The sequence below is a fragment of the Amblyraja radiata genome, chromosome 22, assembly GCF_010909765.2.
Source record: "Amblyraja radiata isolate CabotCenter1 chromosome 22, sAmbRad1.1.pri, whole genome shotgun sequence".
NCBI classification, from domain to species: domain Eukaryota; kingdom Metazoa; phylum Chordata; class Chondrichthyes; order Rajiformes; family Rajidae; genus Amblyraja; species Amblyraja radiata.
In genome coordinates this window covers 22,491,843-22,515,732 of record NC_045977.1, presented here as the reverse complement: position 1 = coordinate 22,515,732, position 23,890 = coordinate 22,491,843, and the positions used below count along the sequence as shown (strand labels likewise).

At 46.7% G+C, this 23,890-nt stretch overlaps 1 protein-coding gene and 1 long non-coding RNA gene across 6 annotated transcripts; one reads left to right on the top strand and one right to left on the bottom strand.

Moving 5' to 3' along the window:
* Positions 1-534: 534 nt before the first annotated feature.
* On the bottom strand, positions 535-20,714 carry tfap4 (transcription factor AP-4). Of its 5 annotated transcripts, none has more exons than XM_033040642.1 (7): positions 20,462-20,713; positions 10,050-10,215; positions 9,363-9,461; positions 7,949-8,119; positions 4,988-5,134; positions 3,267-3,434; positions 535-1,270 (listed from the first exon to the last, which is right to left on the bottom strand). In XM_033040642.1, the coding sequence occupies exons 1-7, from the start codon at positions 20,548-20,550 to the stop codon at positions 1,094-1,096; spliced, it is 1,017 nt and encodes a 338-aa protein (XP_032896533.1). In that variant the 5' UTR covers positions 20,551-20,713; the 3' UTR covers positions 535-1,093. The 5 variants fall into 5 exon arrangements, with proteins under 5 accessions (XP_032896533.1, XP_032896534.1, XP_032896537.1 ...); XM_033040643.1 differs by having other exon boundaries at positions 4,988-5,131; positions 20,462-20,707; XM_033040646.1 differs by lacking the exon at positions 20,462-20,713 and adding an exon at positions 19,709-20,046.
* LOC116985720 lies at positions 14,653-23,381 on the top strand. Its single transcript, XR_004415338.1, has 3 exons — positions 14,653-14,688; positions 16,393-16,394; positions 23,371-23,381. It is a non-coding gene; the product is annotated as an uncharacterized LOC116985720 (long non-coding RNA).
* The last annotated feature ends 509 nt before the right edge of the window (positions 23,382-23,890 follow it).

Sequence of the window (23,890 nt, the reverse complement as noted above, 5' to 3'; positions counted from 1 at the left end):
GCTAACTGGAAATGTCATCCGTAATGCATTTTGCTCAGTCACTTTAATTTAAATTAAATTCTTTGTGTCCTTTTTACATCTCAAGTAATAGCTGTTCCGCAATTTGTCAAATTCAATAAAAGCACCATTGGATGTTTTGCCGCAGTAATGCACTGTATTAAGGTACTGTCATGTAGGTTTCGGGTCTGTAGATGGGTCCCGACCCGAAACCTCGCCTATCCATGTTCTCTAGAGATGCTGCCTGACCCACGGAGTTATTCCAGTACTTTGTGTCCTTTTGGGTAAACCGGAATCGGCAGTTCCTTGTTTCTCCACCTTTTATATTTACTGTATAAAGTCAAAATGTTACCGTTGCCTTTAATTTGACAGTTCTATTTGCATTTTCTCTATTCCATTTAATGGAGGAATTCACTGGGTTTAATCTAGAACAAATGATATCTGGAAACAAGTTGAGTAGTGGGATCTATCCAAAATAAAACGAGTAATATTAGAAATAAAGATCTCACACTCGTGTAATCAGACACAAAAATATCATTAAAATAAAAACAAAGTACAAATTTTATTTCTCTCTTTGCATGGCAGGTGCCTTTTTTTCCACTTTCTTTAACAAAATATAATAGTTTTTCCATGAACACAAACCTCGTCTCAACTTATAACTCAAATACAGATACAGGAAGAGATGGGAGGAACTAACAAAACAAACTACATGAAAGGACACTGCTTAAAAAAAAAGAACTACATCAGTACAATAAAGGGGGGTGATTACTGAAGTGGGTGCAGTCACACCGAGGACATCCCCTCAGTGGACTGAACAAATTGGTAAGTGCTTGAAATTCCACCCCCCTCCCCCAGAACAAAAGGTTGCTAAAATGTCCTTCAGCAACTCTTCAGCTATGGATTCCAAGGTAGTCATGAGAAAGGATGTTGAGATCCCCTCTGGTATGGTCCAGATTTCAATAGCCAATCACTCCCGGCTATTACTGTTTACAGTATTGGGAAAGTCCAAAAGATACTCCAACTGTTTAATTCCTTTTTCTGAGAATAACACAGGGAATGCCACCTGGATCGATCCCAGTGTGGTGCAGCTCCAGTGTCACGGGAGCACCCTCTCCACGGGCCCCTTCTCCTTGCCCAGCTTTCCATTTTCTGTTGCCTCATTCTCCTCCCTATCTGACTCGGTATCAGACCAAGCTCGGCTGGGCTGGACAATCACTACTCGTCGCTGCTCCTCTTCTGGCCTTTCCTGAGTCCCCTCAATGTGCTGGATCGCCTGCCATTTTAAAGAAACCCATCATTAGTCAAATGAAGAAAGAAATCCTACAACAGTCCATGGTGGTGGTAATTTACTTGCAAGATCTCGGGCTGATCCAAGTTCTACTTTGGGTGCTTTTTCTCCCTTGGCCGGCGACAGCAACAAACAGGTAGATTGTCTCTGCAGAGACATGGGTGAAGGGCAGGAAGGGCCAACAACGCAACATAGCATAGTGTAGAATCTTGAGGCACATCAGGGGTAATGGTTAAAGGTTTCAAGGTCAGTTTATTGTCACATGTACCAATTATGGTGCAGTGAAATTTGAGTTACAGAGAACATGGCAATGCAGTGCCAATTAAGGTCGGCATCACATGATGTCCCGGAACACTTCAAATAAAGCTATATGGATACACGTTAGGAACAAAAAGTAGATGACTTTGTTGAGGATACACTTCAGGCCTGGCGTGTCCCCATTAGTGTGAAAGGCAAGGACAACAAGTTCCAGGAACCTATGACATAAAGAGAGGCTCATGACAAGTATAGGAGTTGAAAATTGGGAAGCCCTTCAGGATTACAGAAATGGGGGATACTCAAAGACATTATGAAACACAACTTTTGTTTTCTGTCCTCTAATCAATCCTATGTTCATTCAAAATAATATCCCCAACCATGGAGCCATTTTTTAGTAATAATCTTGTGTGCGATAGTTTAACACATCCCTTTTGAAAATGAAGATAAACATTCACTGATCCCAAAAGTCTGTCTGTCCGTTCTTTTTGTTATTTTAAGTATGTGTTAAAAGTGTGTTTTAGTGTTCCTTGGTTTGTTTTATGTGGGGGTTGGTGGGGGGGGGAGATTGGGGGAAACATTTTTTCAATCTCTTACCACTACAGAGATGCAATTTTTTTCCGTATCGTATCTCCGTCCCCACTGCGGCCTAACATTGTGGAGTTGGCGGCCTTTCCTGGAGACCAACCCGGTGCTTCAAGCCACAGGACTTTAACATCGCGGAGCTTGCGATCCCATTGCCGGGGATCGAAGTTTCAATGCGGGGCCCGTGGACTTTAACATCGTGAAGCCCGCTGTCTCTGGAAAGAGGAGGCCGAATCGGGAGCTCCATGCCGCGGAGAGAGTTTCAACCGCCCCGACGGGAGTTTCGATCACCCCGACGGGGGCTTCGGTCGTCGGCTGCAGGGGCTTTGATCGCCCCGACGGCGGATGGTTTGACTGCCCCGACCGCGGGAGAACAAGACCAAGAAGATTGAACTTTATTACCTTCCATCACAGTGAGGAATGCGGAATCCACCGTGATGGATGTTTATGTTAACTTTTATGTGGTTGTGGGTCTTGTTGCTTTTCACTTAGTATGGCTGTATGGGTAACTTAAATTTCACTGTACCTTAATTAACAATAAACATGATCTACCCACATGCTGATCAAACACTATTTCCTTTCATATCAGCAGAAAAACTCTATTGAATCATTTTCTAAATGTCCTGTTACCATATCCTTAATAATAGATGCCAGTACTTCCTCTAAAATGTTTAGCATCCTTCCTATCTGCTAGATCCACTCCAGGCACAAGTGGACTGTGGAAGATCAGCACTAATACATCTGCTAATTTTGCATTTGTTTCTTCAAGAAACCTAGAAACCTAAAAACGGACCTGTCAGTTTTTAACCCCCTTAACCCCCCTTCAATGTTGGTAGATCCTTGGTGTCCCAGCATTCCCAGCACAGTCCCTACATTTTCTACGACATGGCAAGTACTGATATTTTTTCAAATAACTTCATCAAAATCTATCCTTCCCATTTTTAATTCTCCTGCCTCTGAACACTCACAATTATTTCTATTTGCAAAGTTACAGAATCTTATTTTATATTTCTTGCTAGTTAACTCTAATATTCTGCCTTTCTCCTCTACAATCAATTTGGGGTCATCTGTTGCTGAGCCCTGTAACTGGTAATGCTTTCCTTCCCCCTGGTCAGTCATGGGAGCAGGGCAGCAGCCTCACCTGCACAATGGTGTCGAGGTTCTGTCTTGACGTAGTGGAGGAGCTGTTGATGACTGAGGAAGGTCCCATCGTCACCACAGTGACTTGGTGCGAAGGCAGCGGAGGTGGAGTCTGCACTATAACAGTGGGGTGGTGGGTTGGTGCTGGGATGATGTGTGCCGGCAACAGCTGAAAGACAATGAGGGGAAAAGTATAGTTTGCAAAACGTTAACTGAGAGTTGCTCACTTAACTTTAGCAGAGGCACAAAACAGAATGTATAATTGTCCCTTGTGTGTAGGATAGTGCTAGCATATGGGGATCGCAGGTCAGTGTGGACTCCGTGGGCTGAAGGGCCTGTTTCCATGCTACATCTCTAAATTAAACAGCACATGAAACATAGAAAATAGGTGCAGGAGTAGGCCATTCGGCCCTTCGAGCCTGCACCGCCATTCAATATGATCATGGCTGATCATCCAGCTCAGTATCCTGTACCTGCCTTCTCTCCATACCTCCTGATCCCTTTAGCCACAAGGGCCACATCTAACTCCCTCTTAAATATAGCCAATGAACTGGCCTAAACTACCTTCTGTGGCAGAGAGTTCCAGAGATTCACCACTCTCTGTGTGAAAAATGTTTTTCTCAGGCCTTTTAGCCCACAATATCCATGCTGAACATGATTCAAAGGTAAACTAATCGCATCTGCCTACATGTGATCCATATCCCTTCATTTCCTGCATATCAATGTGCCTATCTAAAAGCCTCTTAAATGCCACTTAGATTATTGAAGCCCATTCTTAGGCAGTGAAGACCAATCTGAGCATATACTGTAGCTCTCTAATGCAGCCACCATCCTGTTTGTTAATGAATTGATATTGCTGTTTGCTCAGTTAGATTCTGTACTGGAGACAGAAGGAGCTGCGGATGCTGGAATCTTCAGTAAAGTACAAAGTGCTGGAGTAACTTAGTGGGTCAGACAGCATTACTGGAGGTTATGAATAGAAGATGTTCAGGTCAGAACCCTTCTTCAGAAGAAAGGTTCCGTCCAATATGTTGCCCATCCATGTCCTGCACAGATGCTGCCTGACCTGCTGAGATACTCTAGCACTGTGTTCTACTTAGGTTCTGTAGTGACGCTCAACATTCTTTGGATTTGGTCTTCACACTGAAACATGAACTCTATTTCTCTTTCCACAGATGCTGCCTGACCTATTGAGTGTTTTCCATTATGAGCACAAAACAACCTGTTGGAGGAACTCAGTAGGTCAGACAGCATCTGTGGAGGGAATGGACAGACTGAAGACGGGTCCAATTAGAAACACCGTCTGTCCATTTCTCACCCCCCAGATGCTGCCTGACCTGCTGGGTTCCTCTAACGGTAAGATTCCAGCATATGTAGGCTCTTGTGTCTCCATAGATAAGTACTATTTTTATTTAGAATCATCAACCTATTTATGCCTTGCATTTATCCTATTTTTCTGGTGGCTGATATTTACAAGGTCTAATTTTGGACTCTTCACTTGGAAGCATCCTCTAAATTAACATTTTTTGGCACAGATCAAATACCAAATTTCCACTCCAGAGCTCCTCCTGGTTTTGGACTACTCGAAGTACCACGGTCACCCACGGCTCAGCTCGGGACCCGTGTGGAGATGAGAGGTACGTTGGCCCTAGTTGCGGCTCTGCATGCCAGTGTTGCTAGATCTTACAGAGGGAAGCAGTGTGTCGGGGGCCGAGGGCTGACCTGTGTCATGTGTCGGGGTTCAAGGTCCTGCAGCTCGCCCTGCTGAAGCACCTTGGACTGTTCCAGGTGCTGCTGTTGCAGCTGTACGTGTTGCGCGATAGCCTTTAGCTTCTCGGGGTAACCGTGGGCCTCCAGCGAGCGAACCTGCCGACAGATAGACCTCGTCAGTCTTGTGGGGGCAGCACACCACAGGAGGGATTCCCCACATGTTAACGTAAAGAGGTTGAAGCCTGCTGCCCAATCAATGTCCACGCTTCATTGGTATTGGTTTATTATTGTCACGGCTACTGAGATACCGTACCAAACTGGATGCTATCCAGGCAGATCATTCACGTGTACATCAGGTAGTGCAAAAGAGAATTACGGTGGGCGGCGCGACTCTCGTCAGCAGCGGCCTCTGCAGTCCGTCTGCGTTTTTATTATTTTATGTCTATGTTTTTATGTAGTTTATGTTATTTTTTGTTGGGGTATGTGTGTGGGGGGGTGGGAGGGAGGGGGTAAATTTTAAATCTCTCCCTGCACGGGAGACCTGACCTTTTCTTTGTCGGGTCTCCGTTGTCGTTGGGCTGCAACGAGGAGCGGCCTCCAACAGGAAGACCGGGGGCTCTGGTGCCGACTACTCACCTCACCGTCGCGGAGCTGGCCGAGTCCAGAGCGGGTGGAGCGGTGGTGGAGCGCTGCTGCGGCCCGACCTCCGGAGTTTCGGAGGCTGCAACTGCGGGTCTGGCGGACGGCGGCACCGGGAGCCCGCGGGTCCCTGGAGGGAGACCACTTTTCAGGGCTCCCGCAACGGCGACTTCTCCCGCCCGAGTTGCGGAGTTGAAGAGCTCCTGGAGCGGGGCCTTACATCATCGCCCCGCGCGGCTTGGAATGGCCGCGGGACTCTGCGAGCGCCCGCCGGGGGCTCTAACATCAAGAACCCGGTGTGTGACCCTGCATCACCCGGCGTGGCTTTAATGGCCGCGGGACAATTCGCCATCGCCCGCCGGGGGCTTTGACTTTGACTCTGACATCGGGGGGGAGAGTGCAGTGGAGAGATAAGTTTTTTTGGCCTTCCATCACAGCTATGTTATGGATGTTTATGTAAATTATGTTGTGTCTTGGGTCTATTTGTTTGTAATGTATGGCTGCAGAAACGTCATTTCGTTTGGACCTCAAGGGGTCCAAATGACAAATAAATTGTATCGTATCGTATCGTAAAATAAACAGAGAAAGTGCAGAAAGTGCAAGGGTCACAACAAGGTAGAGTGGGAGATCAGGAATTTGTCCCCAGCGTATGAAAGGTCCATTCAGTAGCAGTGCGGAAGGAACTGTTGTTGAATTGCATATTAGTTTATTATCATGTGAATCGAGATACTGCAAAAAACATATCTGGTGGTACGTGTTTCTAAGCTTCAGTACCTTCTGCCCGATGGGTGAGGGAAGAAGAGAGATGACTGGAGTGCGAGTTGTCCTTGATTATATTGGCTGCTTTCCCAAGGCAGCATAATGTGTAAATTAAGTTGAAGGGGTGGGTGGGGGGGAGAGAAAGAAGGCTGGTCTGTGTGATGGATTAGGCTACATCCATAACTCTCTGCAATATCTTGCGGTCTTGGATAGAGCAGTTGCCAAACCAAAGGTACACAAAATTGCTGGAGGAACTCAGCGGGTGCAGCAGCATCTATGGAGCGAAGGAAATAGGCGAAGTTTCGGGCCGAAACCCTTCTTGTTGCCAAACCAAGTTTAGTGCGTCACAACAAGATGCTTTTTATGGTGCATTTGTAGAAATTGAGAAGAGTTGTTGAGTACAAGGAGGATCCTGCTGTTGGTCCTTTTGTTGACGAGCTCCTCGATACCCCATACATTAGCAGCTCTGTGTCCAGCAGGGTGCAGCTCTTTGCATATTAGAGCTGAGACTGAATGAAGGGCATGTACTGGATTGCCACAATGTACTGCACCCTCTCTCACCACTCCTAACATCATTCTATGGACACCAACTTGTCCATCACACCTTGATCAGGGATACAGTTTGTCCTCACTATGGGGAGGTTCAATCATGAGATCCACTGGGTCGAAGCTCTGATCCTGCCCACCATCCACATCCAGACAAATGCTAATAAATCCCATCCCTTCCATCTGCACCTCACGCTGCCTCGGCAAGGCCACAAGCATAATCAAGGACCATTCTCCCCCTGGTCACCCCCTCGTCCCCTTTCTCCCATCAGACTAAAAATACAGAAGTGTGAAAGTACATACTTCCAGATTCAGGGACGTTACTTCCCAGCTGCCATCAGGCAACTGAACCATCTTATCACCAACTGGAGTGGTCCTGAGCTACGATCTACCTCATTGGAGACCCTCGGATGATCTTTAATTGGACTTTACCTTGCACTAAACGTCATTCCCTTTATCATGTATCTGTACACTATGCATGGCTCAATTGTAATCATGTATAGTCTTTGCTGACTGTTTAGCACGCAACAAAAGCTTTTCACTGTACCTTAGTACAATAAACGAAACTAAACTAGTGGGCGGAACGATGGCGCAGCGGTAGAGTTGCTACATTACAGCGCTTGCAGCGCCAGAGACCAGGGTTCGATCTCTACTATGGGTGCTGTCTGTACGGAGTTTGTAAATTCTCCCCCTGACCCTGTGGGTTTTCTCCGAGATCTTCGGTTTCCTCCCACACTCCTAAGACGTACAGGTTTGTAGGTTCATTGGCTTGGGTGTGTATACTTGGTGTACGTATAAATTGTCCCCTGTGTTAATGTGCGGGGATCGCTGGTTGATGCAGACTCGGTGGGCCGAAGGGCCGGTTTCTACGCTTATCTCTAAACGATAAACTAAACTAATAAAACTTAGGGTACGGTTTCCTATCTCTCACTCAAAGTGGCCCAAGATTAAAACTGTGCCCTCCTGGTCTGCTCAATTTAACACTGGTGGTCCTGTTAATGAAACCGTATCAAGCCAAAGCTCACCAACCTGTTCCTCCAGCATCATCCTAACCGAGCGCTCTTTATCCAGCTGCTGCCGCAGTTCGATCATCTCCCGTTTCAGGTCCTCTAGCTTCTCATCCTCCCACACATCAGGGGAGCCAATTCCTTCGTCTTTATCCTCTGCACGCCTCCGTTTGGGAGAGGAGCCGCTGTACTCCTGTGTTCCAAAGACAAAGCTCAATTAAACACAGTGGCAGTTAGACCAGGCACAAAGTCTTCTCCTATGCAAGAGTACACACAGTGCTGGAGTAACTCAGCGCGTCAGGCAGCATCTCTGGAGAAGAAGGATCAGTGACGTTTCAGGTCGGAACCTTTCTTCAGCAAGATGCAAGAGGGCAGCTTCTAAACCATCTGTCTTTGAGTTTAAAGGCTATGAGTTTAGGTTTAAAGGTTTATTACAAGATAATAGAATGACAGGCATTAAACAAAGTGCTGGCGAATGTAGACTATGGGCATGTCAATGCTGGTTTACAAAAAAAGTGCTGCAATAACTCAACGGGTCAGGCAGCATCTCTGGAGAACATGGATAGGTGATGTTTTGGGTCAGGACCTTTCTTCAGACTGATTGTAGTGGGTAGTGGGGCGGGGGGTGGGTGGTGGTGGTGAGAAAACTGGAAGAGTGGTGCGGGCAGCACAAAGTCAGGCAATAAATAGGTGTATACAGGTGAGGGGGGACTCAGTGCGTCAGGCAGCATCTGTGTGGGGGAATGGACAGATGACCTTTCAGGTCAGTTCACCGCTTTTTGTTTACTGTTCAAATAAATAAATACAAATATCAGGAGTTACGCCGTGCGTTGACGAGACCACAGCTGGAACACTTACACTTTGGTAGGACAAATACAAATGCAGCTTCTTCATTAAAGGCAGACCACAAAATATTGCTGTGCAGAAGTATCTGACTGCCGTTTTATACTGGAGACTGTTGGCGAGACCATACCAGCACAGTACATGGCTGTTGTCCCCTTATTTAAGCAGGCATTTGCTTGTATTGGAGGTGGATGGGATATGAATGGTGCTGTCACAGAACTATTTGACAAGGAAAAGTTGAGCAGGATGGGCTAATGCGGTTTAGAAGAATGAGAGGATCACAATATTCTCAGGGCTTGACAGGGCAGATGCCGAGAGGATATTTCTGCTCACGGAGTAATCTAGAAATCTAGAGAAAGGGGGCTCATGCCCCTTGCTAAACAAATTGTGCTTTGCAGCCATCTACTGCACATGATAATCTCTAAATGACAGCCACCAGGTGAGCTCTAGCACCCCGTTCCATCAACCTCCCGTGACTACGCCCACTGGTGATGAACAACAGCACTGCGCTCACCTAGTCCTGAGGTGGGGAAAAGGTAGTTGCCAGTGGCCACAGCCATGCCATCCATCTCCCATCGCAACACTGTGCTCACCTGAATGAAACGCTTCAGCTGCGAGTTCTGTTGAAGTAGCCGTGTTTTCTCCTGCTCGAGCGAGAATATATATTCGGCAGTTTGCTGCAAAATGGCTGCCTGTGTGGAAAGGACAATAGTGAGCATGAGTGGGCTTCACCACTACATCAACCAGCCCAGGGTAGTCACTTCTATCAGGAAGCATGCGTTTCATAAGGAGCTGATCAAGTAAAGTATAGGAAATCCCACCACCAAAAGGTTTCCTCATAGTACTACAGGACTGATCTTTCATTTTGCATGTCAGATTGTCCACTTAAATGACTTAACTCACAGGAGTCGTTAATCCAAATGGAAAAGGAGAATTATCTAAAACAAAGCCCTCTCCCAGAGAATTATCTGAAACTCACCCCTCCCCTGGAGATAGATACAAAAAGCTAGAGTAACTCAGCGGGACAGGCAGCATCTCTAGAGAGAAGGAATGGGTGATATTTCGGGTCGAGACCCTGCCCTGGAGAATTATTTGTAACAAAGCCCTCTCCTGAATACTAACTGGTACAGTCCCATTCCCCCAGCTAAGCAGCAGAACCGTACAACCCCCATCCCCCCCAGCGGATGAGGTTGCAAACCACTCCGGGACTCTCTGTTGAGTGCTCAACTGTTCTCCCGACCGACCTGTGGGGAGCACATGAATAAGAGTTTGTGCCTGACCTTGCTGAGTTTCTCGCCATCTGTGTGTGGGATGAGTGTCTTCAGGGACTGAAAGCCGGCGTTGATGCTTTGCATTCGACGTCGCTCATTGCTGTTAGCGATCTCTCTCCGTATCCTCCTCTCCTGATCTCTCTGAGATTCCTGGGACAGTGGAATGTTAGCCAAGCTGCAAGAAGAACAGGGACCCTTTTAGCTTTAGTTCACCAAATCCTTGGACAGTATGGTCCCTGCCGAAAAAAATTCAAACCTTGCCCAATACCATGAACCGCACAGGTGTACTGATTGGCCCAAAATTATTACCATTTCAACAGCTGATCCATCAGGAGGTTGGTTTAGTTTAGTGATACAGCATGATGCAGCTCTTCAGCTCACCGAGTCTGTACCAACCATCGATCACCTGATCACACTAGTTCTATGTTACCCCTACACATTAGGGGCAACTTTAGAAGCCAATTAACCTACAAACCCACACAAAGTCTTTGGAATGTGGGAGGAAACTGGAGCACCTGGAAGAAACCCACACCATCACAGGGAGAACATGCAAACTCCACACAGACATCACACGAGGTCAGGATCAAACCTGCATGTCTGGCGCTGTGAGGCAGCGGTTCTACCAGCTGCTTCACTGTGCTGGTTTACAGTCCCCCATGTAACCACTTACAGAAAAATCAATATTCAGTCATCTGCAAATTATTTGTCATGTGGAAGGAAGCGACAGAGGACTGGATAACTCAGCCTTCATATTTGTTACTACGTTCTACATTAATGTGAACGCTGGTACAAACGGACAGGTTGTACTTACAACCTCTGACCAACAGTGAGACTACTGCTCCACTAGGGGGGGCTGCTGTGTGATTCATTTAATAGGTGGGTTGCACGTAAGGTCATCAGGTCAAAGGGCATGACACACGGAGTAGCTCAATCCTTCTGGAGTACAAGGAATACACTAGTAACACACGAAACACGTACTTTCTTTCCTGTTAGAAACCGCCAAATTGTAGAAATAGGGGTAACCGTGAGAGAAAACCGCCAAAATCACTGCAGCTCACTGATTGCAGATTGAGGGCAAGTCCCGGCCCACGACCGCCCGGGGCTGGAGTCACCCTTCAATCGAAACCCGAGCACCAAGGTGCTAGTGACGGTTGGAGCGGATCCCTCGGGACAATCCCCACTCCCCCAACCCCCCGGGGTCAGCGATGTCTGGCCACGGCCGCCCTCCGCCTCGTCTCCCCCTGTGAGGCCGCACTGTGACGGGCTGTGGGTCGGCAGCGCCCACACACACGGGGCCAGGTGGAGCGGGCAGCAGACACAGGGGGCCATAAACCCGGCAACGTCCCCGTCAGCTGCAGCAGAGTTAGGGACAGTCTGGTTCCTCCGCCCACCCAGAGTCACTGACTGCGCTGCACTGGCACCGGACCCTGACCCCACACCGGGGTGATTCACACCCCCGATTCACCCCCCCCCCCCGACCCCCACATGGGGAGATTCACCCCCCCCCCCGGACAACGACCCCCACATGGGGTGATTATTCCACCCCCGGGTGCCAGGCGTTTCACTGCCAAACACCGGCCGTGGGGACAGAAGGCCCGAGGTCCGCGAGTGTGGAACCAGTCAGCGTGCTGGGACAGAAGACGGGCCCGCTGTACTGTCAGCCATAGTAAGTGTTTACCTGCCGTTCACCACTTGTACTCCAGAAGGCGTTGCGTGGCAACAGTACGGATAACGGGCCGTGACCTCAACTGCCGTGCAATCTCCCTATCGGAACAGCTTCCCACCACATACCGTACGTGGCAGAGTAAATTTAGAATGGCAACCATTGTCAGGAAGTGCTTGCAGATGTACGTTCTGAACTGTTTTTCAACTTTTTTTATATGCAAATATTGGTTTCTGTTTTTATCAATGGACTTAGAAAAACAAAAAAATCAGTTACTTCAGGTTGGCAGCTTTGTAGGCTCAGCCTGAAACTGATACATTGAATTGCAGAATTACCAGACTCAGTATCAGGTAACAGTGACTTGTCCAAGTCTTTTCAATTAACCCTTTCAATTCTACAGAGAGGCAGAATGAACCAGTAAATTTACAGGTGCACCATTGAAAGCATCCTATGGTATGGTGTTCTGCAGGTAATTGCAGACAGTCGTGCATGTAGCCCAGTGCATCACCCCAACCAGCCTCTCATCCCTGCACCAACTCCATCTACACTTCATACTTCCTCGGGATTGCAACCTACATAATCCTGGACCACTCAGACTTCGGTCATCCCTCTTCTCCTGTTGGACAGCAGACACAAAAGCTTGAAAGCACGTTCCACCAGATTTAGAAATAGCTTCTTCCTCGATTAAGTCAGACTATTGAATGGACATTTCCCAAGTTAAGCATGTATTCCTGATCTGCCAATCAACCTCATTGCACTTTTTTTCTTTGCACTTCCTCTTTAGTGTAACTATATTCTGCACTCTTCATTTTCTATTTTGCACTACCAGTTATAGTCATACCAGGATAGCATGCAAAAAACCCACCTTTTCACCATATCTCAGTACATGTCACAATAATAAATCAGTATAGAATGAACAGCACTGTCAAATACAGTATTGTACAAGTATCAACAAGGTGTGCATTAAGTCAATGCACTTGGCACAGACAAGTTCAGTGCAGGAACAGGCAGCAAAAACTATACATGTCAAAATACAAAACACGCACAGCCCAAGAGTGTAAATGCAAATACCAGGAGCACAACTGAATGTGTCAGTGCAATCAAATACCACACATGTAGCTGAACCCAATTAAATGCTGCACAATGTACATATCGCACAAGAACAGTTCAGTATTGTACAAGCACAGATATGTACGAACACAATCAACTACTGAACAAGCACCTCAAATACAAATATGATATTGGTACAGATACCTTTTTAGCACAACCAAATACAACTGCGGTCTCTGAATCTCATGGGAGTGAAAATACTATTTAGCAAAATTGAACCTATTAAAGATTGTCATCCTACACCGCTTGCTCGTGTAAAATCTTTAAAAGGGCAGTCAATGAAAATAATAAGCACAATTGTCAAATGTATATGTCCAGCCACAGGGTGGAATTTGGTTGATTGATTGAGAGATACAGCATGGAAACAGCCCCTTTGGCCCACTGAGTCCACGCCGACCATCAATCACCCATTCACACTAGTTCGATGTTATCCCACTTTCCCATCCGCTCCCTGCACACTAGGGGCAGTTTACTGAGGCCAATTAATCTACAAACCCGCATGTCTTTGGGATGTAGACACAAAAAGCTGGAGTAACTCAGAGGGTCAGACAGCATCTCTGGAGAAAAGGAATAGGTGACGTTTCGGGTCAGGGTCACGATCGAAGCAGAGTCGCTGGCGCTGTGAAGCAGCAGCTCCACCAGCTGCACCTCTGTGCTGCCCATTAGTATAAAATATATACTGATAAAAATGTCCTGTATAAAAATGTTCAAAGACCTGGAAGATGTCTCAACAGGGTAAAATAATTCTCAAACCGTGCAGTCACACCTTCCATGTAAAGCTACACCGTTGGTTAGATACAGAGCTTAACTCCCTCTGCACTGTCCCATACAAAACAAGTCGAACAACAAGCAGATTAGTTGCAAAGTTATGCTTTCCTTGGCCTACACTGACCCATCAAACAGCAATATAAAACACATTTAATGCACGGAAAAGCCGTCTCTTTCCGGGTAAGTGCAAAGGAGGTAACAAAATGTTGACCTCCACTATACACAAATGCAAACCAATGGGTTGTTCGTAACTTCAGGTTATCATTTTCGTCAGGGGAATGAGGCTGAATGTGGCCCTTACCCCCAACTCCTGGTCCATCTCTGACAGAGCAAACACAGCAGAATCCTATTCTTCTCTTCTCCACAGGACCTGCTGAGTTCCTCCAGTAGTTTGTAGGAACAAGGAACTGTAGATACTGGTTAATACACAAAAGAACACAAAGTGCTGGAGTAACTCAGCAGGTCAGGCAGCATCTCAGGAGAACATGGAAAGGCGACTTTATGGATCGGGACCCTTCTTCAGACTTAGTAGAAGGTAAACCAGCACCTGCAATTCCTTGTTTCTGAAAGATTGGATAAATTGGGGTTGTTTTCATTGAAACACAGGAACACATGTACATGATAGTAACCTTAACTCAACTCCTGCATCCTCTGGTCATCCTTTACCAACTACTTACCAATAATTTATCTGCCAATACCTTCGAGAAGGAGAGTTCCAAAGACCTCATGGGTAAACATTCACCTCATCCCCCTATTTTTTTAAACTGCTTCCTCCAGCTTTAAATTTTGCCACAAGGAAATATTCTCTCCATGCACATTGTATGAAAATCTTCAGGGTCATAAGTTACAATCAAGTTGCCTGTCACTCTTCTAAATGCCTGCAGGAGCAACTCTCAGCCATCCAACGTTTCCCTGTAAGACACCCTGCCCAAAATAGGTTTGTCACGGGCATAGTCTATTTCCCAGGGTAAACTATAGGGGCAATAGATTAAGGTGAGAAGGGGAAAAGATTTCAAAAAGGGACCTGAGGGGCAATGTTTTCCACAGTGGCGGATGTATTCATGTAACGAGCTGCCAGAGGCGGTTGTAGAGGCATGTACAATAATAGTTCAAAACACATTTAGACAGGTACATAAATATAAAGCTCAAATAGGTATATTGGTCAGAATGAATGAGTTGGGCAGAAGGGCCTGTTTCCAGGCTATGTAACTCTATGACCCTATAACTTTCTCTGAACGACTTCCAACATATTTACATCCTTCCTCAAATAACAAGAACGTTACTGTACATTAGACTGCAGATCTAATCTCATCAATGCACTATATAACTGAAACATAGCCTTCCCTCCTTTTCTAGTTAATTCCTCTTGAAATTCTTATACACTTTAATTACGAGTAAATAAATACGTGTTATTGGCAAAAGCACCTAAAACCAGCAGCATAGGTTTAAAATGATTGTGAAGGGATTAAATAGAAAAGGAGGAATTATTTTTATCCACCAGAGAATGATGGGCATGTGGAACTCTTGAAAGAGCAGCAGGCACAGATACTCTTGACACGTTTAAACAAGCACTTGATGAGCAGTAATCTGCGGGGGCTCTGGACCTGTTGCTGAAAGCTGTGATTAGGTTAGATAATTATTTTTGACTAACATTGATACAATGGGCCAAATGGCCTCCTATGTCATAAATCTTCTACAATTACAATGTAAACTAGTTAGCATTTGCGCATTTAAGGAGAACTTTGATGCATGGTTAAGAGCATCTCGGAAAGCGTAAGAGGAAATTCCACGGTGTAAACATTATCATTGTCAACCTAGACAAACCACACTGATGCCACAGTCACGAACATAGAGCAGCGCAGCTGGTAGAATCGCTGCCTCACAGCATCAGAGACCCTGGTTCGCTCCCGACTACAGGTGCTGTCTGTGCGGATATTGTACATTTCATCCCACCTTCCAAAGACGTGCAGCTTTGTAGGTTAATTGTCTATGTAAATTGCCCTTCATGTGTAGGATGCGAAAATGATATAAAATGGAACCAATGTACAGGTGATCGATGGACGTCGTGGGCTCGGTGGGCCTGTTTCCACACTGTATTTCTAAACTAAACGCCTCTACTTCCTCAGAAGACCGAGGAAATTCGTTATGTCTCCTATGACTCTTACCAACTTCAACAGATGCACCATGGAAAGCATCCTATCCGGGTGCATCAAAGCTTGGTTTGGCAACAGCTCTGTCCAAGATCACATGAAATTGCAGAGATTGTGAACACAGCCCAGTTCATCACACAGACCAGCCTTTTCTGCCCGCCTGGCCTTTAACTTCATTTACACTCACATTGCCTCAGAAAAGCAGCCAGCATAATCAATCACCACTTACACGCCGGTCATTCTATTTTCTCCCTGTCCCTGTCTGAAGATGGTACAGAAGCTTGAAAGCATGTACCACCAGATTGCCGAACAGTTCTTGATATCAGACTCTTGAACGGACCTCTTATAGATCAGGATTTATTCCTGATCTTCCAATCTACTTCATTACGGCCCTGCACTTCCTTTATTTACCCTTTCTCTGTAACACTATATTGAGCACTATGTTTATTTTCTCTTTATATTTATGTACCTGTCTAAATGTGTTTATTTTCTCTTTGGTGCTATTTGACCTACTCATGACCTACTCATGATTTTCCTGGATAGAATGCAAAATAAAGTATTTCACACTCTCTCAGTACATGTGACAATAATAAACCAATACCAAAACAAGAGGAGTTTAACAAACCACAAGCACTGGCTTTGATCATATTAGCCCTACGAGATGTTTGTAGGCTGTGATCTGTATTTTTATTTATTCAGTCTCCAACAATGGTGGTGCCATTGGCAAACCTGAAGACCGAGTCCGAACTGCATCCGGCTACACTTCGTGAGTACAGATTGGGTAGAGTGTAGGAGGAACACCACAACACAGCCTTGAGGTGCTCCTGAATAATTTATATTTATTCAGTGTCTTTGACAGTGATAGAATGTGATGCTGGTCCCAGATGAGGTGTTAACATCTCAGACAACCCGTCCTGGGCCCAGCATGTTGATAGAAATTTGAAGAAGGCACGTCATCTCTAATCTCCTACATTTTTAAAGATATTCGGTATGTCACTGAATAGTCTAACAAACTAATACAGTTTGAAATGATCCTGACTGGTTTCATCATGGCCTCGTACAGAAATTACAAGGTAGACAAAAGTGCTGGTGAAACTCAGCGGGTGCAGCATCATCTATGGAGTGAAGGAAATAGGCAACGTTTCGGGCAGAAACCCTTCTTCAGACTGATGTAGGGTGGGGGGGGGGGGTGGCGTGGAGAAGAAAGGAGAAAGAAAGAGGAGGAGCCAGAGGGCTGAGGGACAGCTGAGAAGGGGAGGAGACAGCAAGGGCTACCGGAAATTGGAGGTCAATGTTCATACCGCTAGGGTGCAGACTGCCCAAGCGGAATATGAGGTGCTGCTCCTCCAATTTCCGGTGGTGCTCACTCTGGCCATGGAGGAGGCCCAGGACAGAGAGGTCGGATTCGGAATGGGAGGGAAATTGAAGTGCTGAGCCACAGGGAGATCAGGTTGGTTAATGCAGACCGAGCGGAGGTGTTCGGTGAAACGATCGCCAAGCCAATGATTGCTTGGGTCCTTGAATGGAGTCGAGGGGGGAGGTAAAGCGACAAGTGTAGCATCTCTTGCGGTTGCAAGGGAAAGTGCCCGGGGAGGGGGTGGTGCGGGAGGGAAGGGAAGAATTGACCAGGGAGTTAATGAGGGAGCGGTCTTTGCGGAAAGCAGATGGGGGGGGGGGGGGGGGAGATGGGAAGATGTGGCGAGTGGTGGGGTCACGTTGGAGGTGGCGAAAATGATGGAGGACTATTTGTTGTATGTGGCGGCTAGTGGGGTGAAAGGTGAGGACTGGGGGGACTCTGCCCTTGTTGTGAGTGGGGGGGATGGGGAGAGAGAGCAGTGTTACGGGGTATTGAACATACCCTAGTGAGAGCCTCATCTATAGTAGGGGAAGGGAACCCCCGTACCCTGAAGTATGAGGACATTTCCGATGCCCTGGTGTGGAACAGCTCATCCTGGGAGCAGATGCGGCGTAGATGGAGGAATTGGGAGTAGGGGGATGGAGTCCTTACAGGAAGCAGGGTGGGAAGAAGTGTAGTCTAGATAGCCATGGGAGTCAGTAGGTTTATAGTGGATGTCGGTCAGAAGTCTATCACCTGCGATGAAGATAGTGAGGTCAAGAAATGGTAGGGAATTGTCAGAAATGGTCCAGGTGTATTTGAGTGCCGGATGGAAGTTAGTGGATGAAGTCAGAGAATTGTGTGTGGGTGCAGGAGGTAGTACCAATGCAATCGTCGATATAGCGGAGGTAGAGGTCGGGGATGGGGCCCGGGTACGTCTCGAACAAGGATTGTTCGACGTACCCTACAAAGAGGCAGGCATAGCTGGGACCCATGCGTGTGCCCATAGCTACGCCTTGTATTTGGAGGAAATGGGAGGAGTCATAACGAAAAGTTATTAAGGGTAAGGACCTTTAATTACAACAGAGGCTATAGAGAGCGGCACATGATGGATTGGGCTGAGCACAGGTCAACCCAATCTATCATCCATTGGGTTGATACAGCTGTCCCCTCCATCTAAAGCATTTACACAAGGTGCTGATTCAAGAAAGTGGCATCTATCATCAATGATCTCCACTATCCGGGTATGCCCTCTTCTCACCACTACCACCAGTTAGGAGGTACAGAAATCTGAAGGTTCAGGAACAGCTACTTTCCTAAAACTGTCAGGTTCTGGAACTGACCTGCACAACCCTAATCTTACCTCGACAATTGAACACTACAGATCACCTCTTGTACTATCGTGGACCAATTTTTTTTAATTGTATTTTCCACTGATGTCTTGTTTTTGCAGTCTTTTTCTTTTCACTGTCTTGTAGAATTTAACGTGCATTTTATGTTTTGTGTTGTCTAAGTCTATGTGCTTGTGATGCTGCAACAAGCAAGATTTTCATTGTACCTGTACCTCACCATACTTGTGCTTCCGACAATAAACTCGACCTGAACTTTAGACACAAAAAGCTGGAGTAACTCAGCAGGACAGGCAGCATCCCTGGAGAGAAGGAATGGGTGACGTTTCGGGTCGGGACCCTCTCTTCGACCTGAACTTGACTTGACGTGCTATTAGTCACCCGGCAAGTGAGAATACAGACAGTACAGGAACAGGCCCTTCGGCCCACAATGTCTGTGCTGAACATGATGCCAAGTTAAACTAATCTCCTCTGCCTGCACTTGACCCGTATCCCCTCCATATCCCTATCTAAACGCCACTACTGTATCTGCCTCAACCACCATCCCTGACATGTTGCAGGCACCTACCACCCTCTTTGTAAAAAAATTATCCAGCACGTCTTCTTTAAACTATCCCCCACTCACCTGAAAGCTACCCTCTAGTCATTGACATTTTCACCCTGAGGAATGGTTCTGACCCTGATCCTTCTGAATTTCACTCAATTGCTTCCCATTGACAGCTGTATCACAGTCAAACAGCCCGTACTACCCACCTTGTCACAGTATCAGATGCTGTCTTCCTCCCTTTGGACAGCTCAATTGTAATCATATGTAGTCTTTCAGCTGACTGGGTAGCACATGCCAAAAAAAGCTTTTCACAGTACCTCAGTACACGTGATTATAAACTAAACTAACTTCTCAAAGCTGGCTCAGTGGCGCAGCTAGAAGACCCGCTGCCTCACAGCACCAGATTAAATCGTGAGTTTGGGTGCTATCTGTGGAGTTTGCCCGTTCTCTGTGGGTTTCCCCCCCACATGCCAACAACGTGCCTGATTGCAGGTTAATTGGCCCTCTGTAAATTGCCCCTACTGTGTATGGAGTGGATGAGAAAGGTGGAATACCATAGAGCTAGTGTAAATGGGTGATCAATGGTTGGTGTGGATTCGATGGGCTGAAGGGAGTGTGCCGTATCTATCAATCAAACATCTCGAAGATAGACACAAAAAAAAGCTGGAGTGACTGCGGGGCAGGCAGCATCTCTGAAGAGAAGGAATGGGTGAGGTTTCGGGTCGAGACCCTTCTTAAATATCACCTAGGATATTTAAGGTATTGAATGGGAGGAAGAGAGGAGGCTGAGTGTTTCAGTGGCAGCACCTGCCGCTGTGACTGGGTGGGAGTAGTTTGTCCTGAATGCTGGGGAATCCTGTCCTGTCCGGAGCCCGCAAAGGGAAGCTTCACTCCCAGAGTTCCTCGGGGCGCCTCATGAACTACAACTCCCGGCTTGCCTGCGTCCAGCGCCGCAGAGAGCCAGGCAGGCCCGAGGCGCCACTCGGCCTCATCTTCCGCCCGACCCAGGCTTTCTGGGCGGCGGGGGTAACCCACACCTCACGCCGCCTCCACAGAGTCACTTTGGACACTTTCTTCCCCCGCCCCCGCTGCTGGGCTTTTAAACCCGGTCTGACCGCCTGCAAACTCTCCTCCCCCCACACACACACACACTCCCCGGACAGTGATCAGACCCACGTGCGCCCCGGGGTGAGGAGGATACACCGTGCACGCCCCCGGTCCCGGGCCCCGTGCGCGCCCCCGGTGCCCCCCACGTGGCCCTGTGGTGGAAGGTCCGGCCGCAGCCGCCCGTTGCCCTGGAGCCGCCGCCGCCGCCGCCGCCGCGCGCGTCCACGTGCGCGCCCGCAAGCCCCGCCGCTGCCGCTGCCGCCCCCGGGTCCTCCCGCCGCCCCCATCCCTCTCCTCCTCCACCAGCGCGGAAAACGGAGCAGTGCTTGCAGCAAAAAAAAAAACGATACATTAAAAAATAACACACAGAGGGAGATAGAAAAGTACACACCTACAGAGACCTCCTATCACTTCTTTCTCACTCTTCCTGAATTCCTGGAATGAAGATACCTTCTGAGTTGGCACCACGAAATATTCCATGCCTTCCTCTCGGAGTGGGAAGGGAAAAATTCCTCCCCCCAAAAATAATAATAATAGCAGCGATGAATAACGTGCGGGCTGCGTGCGTGTGTGTGTGTTTCCAGCTGATCGCTGTATCAGATGGTTGTAAATGGCGGGAAACAGCTGGTGCTTTCGCAGCACCGCCGCCTCCTTCCGCCGGCACCGGGATTGCATGTAAACAAAGAACTATTGTCCAGTGCCCCGCACCAGGCTGCTGCCGGGTTAGGGGCCAGAGCTCGGCGGGTTGGGGGAGGATCGTTATGCACTACAAGTACAAGGGTAAAGAGGAAAGGAATGGTTGAGGGAATGGGGAGGGGGGGGTGTGTTGCAGGAGGGAGGGTGGCGGGTGGGTTCTGCATGCGCCTCTGTGTGTGGGGGTGAAGCGGCTCATCAGCTGACGGCTGGCAAAACCGAGAGGAACAGCAACAGCTTTGGTGACATTGGAGCAGCTGAGAGCAGAGAGGCGCAAACACAGCCCCACACGCCCACTCCGTCCGGCCCCGCTTTAAAGAGACAGTCTTTAAACGTTGCAGGCATCCTGCCCTGTGTTAGATGCTGAGGTTCCAGTGATACCGTGGGCTGTGGTTGTAACAGGAGCGACAGAAACCCCCTGAGCTGCAGGAAAACATGGCATGGCTGCTCTACGGTTAAAATGTAATTATATTTATTTTTCGCCTAATGTAAGATGGCAGGAAACAATTCATTAATTTCGCGAGGGATGATAAGCGGATGCAAAGACGTTGGAGGCAGATCAGAGAAAACTTACTGGCTTGGTGGCTGGAAGTGAGCGGGTTGTTTCGTGAGGTAATGTTGGACGAGCTCGGTTTTGTGTACCTTCGATCTTCCAGCATCTGCAGTTCCTTCTTGAACACATCGGTTTGAACCCGCTGGGGTTTAAAATCCTGAGGGGAGTCAACGGGACGGATGTAGAGAGAATTCTCGTGTTGAACTAGGCATCATTGTTAAATAATGGATTGCTCATTTATCACAGGGATAAGGCATAAATTTCCCCTCAGAGTTGTAAGTCATTGGAACGCTCTTTCTCAACGAGAGGTGGAAGCAGTGCTCCTTGAATATACGGTATATAAGTCATTTGAGACACAAGGAACCGCAGATGCTGGAATCTTGAGTGCTGGAGGATCACAGTGGGTCAGGCAGCATCTGTGGAGGGAATGGAGTGGTGATGCTTCAGATTGGACACACTGATAGAGAGAGATGGATATTTGATGAATAATCAGCTATCATCTATGGATGGTGGGGCAGGCTCGAGGGGAGAGACATAGAAAGAGACTGCATTGATTACTCTCAAACTATAAACCAGTTCACGGAGCTTGATGCATATCCATTACCTCGTATGGAGGAGATTACATCCATATCAATACATTTGCTAAGTATAAGGTATTCTCTACTTTTGACTTTAAAAGTGCTTACTACCAAATTCCTTTGAAAGAATCAAAGAAGAAATACACTGCGTTTGAAGCAAATGGGAAATTATACCACTACTGCAGAGTTCCTTTTGCTGTAACTAATGGTGTGGCTGTTTTTCAGAGAGAGATGGACGAACTTGTTGAACAGGAAAACCTTAAAGATACTTTCCCTTATGTTGATAATATAACTATTGCAGTAAAAGACCAAGCTGAACATGATGAAAATGTACAACGGTTTTTAGATGTTGTACATTCTAAAAACAAACATTAAATGAGGCTGTCAATAACATCAGTGTCATCAATTAATATTCTTGGTTATTGGGTTGGAAATGATATAATAAAGCCTGATCCAGAAAGACTCCAGCCACTCAAAGAGATACCTGTTCCAGCTACATTAAACTCTCTACGAAGAGTTCTTGGGATGTTTGCATGTTATGCTAAATGGACACCAAATTTTTCTGACAAAATTCAACCTTTGATTAGAGAAAAATCTTTCTCCCTTGACTCTACAGCAATTGGTGCCTTTACTTCTTTAAAGAAACAATTAGAATCTGCGACATTACACGCCATCGATGAGGATCTCCCCTTTGTTGTTGAATGTGATGCAGTATCAGCAACATTAAATCAAGGAGGACGACCAGTGGCTTTCATGTCTCGTACTCTCCAAGGTAGTGAATTGCACTACCCACCCGTCGAAAAGGAAGCTACAGCAATTATTGAAGCAGTGAGAAAATTGAGTCATTTCCTTGCTCGCCAGCACTTTTCACTTTGATAACAGATCAGCGTTCAGTAACTTTTATGCTGGATAATCGGAAATGAACGAAGATTAAAAACAGTAAAATTCATGAATGGAGGATTGAATTATCTGCATATAGTTATTCAATTGAGTACCGCCCTGGTAAGGATAATGTTGCTCTGGCTACATTAACTCAAGCATTTTGTGCCTCTGTTCATTCTTCTGCACTCACTGATCTTCACAATGGGCTGTGTCATCGTGGAGTCACTCGTTTGTTACACTATGTTCGCTCCAAAAACGTACCTTTCTCTACAGAAGATGTGAAGATGACGTGTGCTTCATGTAGAATCTGTGCTGAATTAAAACCAAGGTTCTTCCATCCTGAAGAAGGAAGATTGATCAAAGGTACTCAACCTATGAAACGTTTGAGTATTGACTTCAAAGGGACTTTACCATCCTCCTCTCGAAATGTTTATATACTTACTATAGTTGATGAATATTTGAGGTTTCCATTTGCCTTTCCTTGTCCAAATATATCAGCTGCTAAGGTTATCAAATGTTTAGATCAACTGTTTTCATTCTGTGGATTTCCAAGTTACATACATTCTGATAGGGGCACCTCATTCATGTCAAAAGATTTAAAAGACTACCTTTCTAATAGAGGAATTGCAATAAGTAAAACAACACCATATCATCCTATTGGAAATGGTCAGGTTGAGAGGTATAACGGAATCATTTGGAAAGCAGTGAAACTGGCTTTAAAGTCAAATGACATACCAGATCAGCAGTGGGAATGTGTTCTTCCCGATGCATTACACTCCATCAGATCTCTACTGTCAACTGCTACCAATACTCCTCCACACAAGCGGTTCTTTAACTTCAAACGTTGTTCTTCTAGTGGTACTTCTCTGCCATCATGGTTGACTAGCCCTGGGCCTGTGTTGCTTCGTCGGTATGTCCGATCAAATAAGAATGAGCCTTTTGTTGATGAAGTTGAACTGACTGATGTCAACCCTTCTTATGCAACTATCAAGTATCAAGACGTCAGTCAACGGTCTCACTTCGTGACCTTGCACCATGTCCGTCTTCTCCATCAGCTCCGTCACTTCTTGATAACATTAATCGAGAACTTCCTCCAACACTCCCATCATCCCCT

What these genes read in the sequence shown, in the direction of transcription:
- tfap4 (XM_033040642.1), bottom strand. Translation starts at nt 20,550, where the DNA reads ATGGAATATTTCGTGGTGCCAACTCAGAAGGTATCTTCATTCCAGGAA. An exon ending in ATGGCGAGAAACTCAGCAAG is followed by an intron (nt 9,462 to 10,049) that starts GTCAGGCACAAA and finishes CTTTCCACACAG; the next exon opens with GCAGCCATTTTGCAGCAAAC. An exon ending in GGATGATGCTGGAGGAACAG is followed by an intron (nt 5,135 to 7,948) that starts GTTGGTGAGCTT and finishes TCTATCTGTCGG; the next exon opens with CAGGTTCGCTCGCTGGAGGC.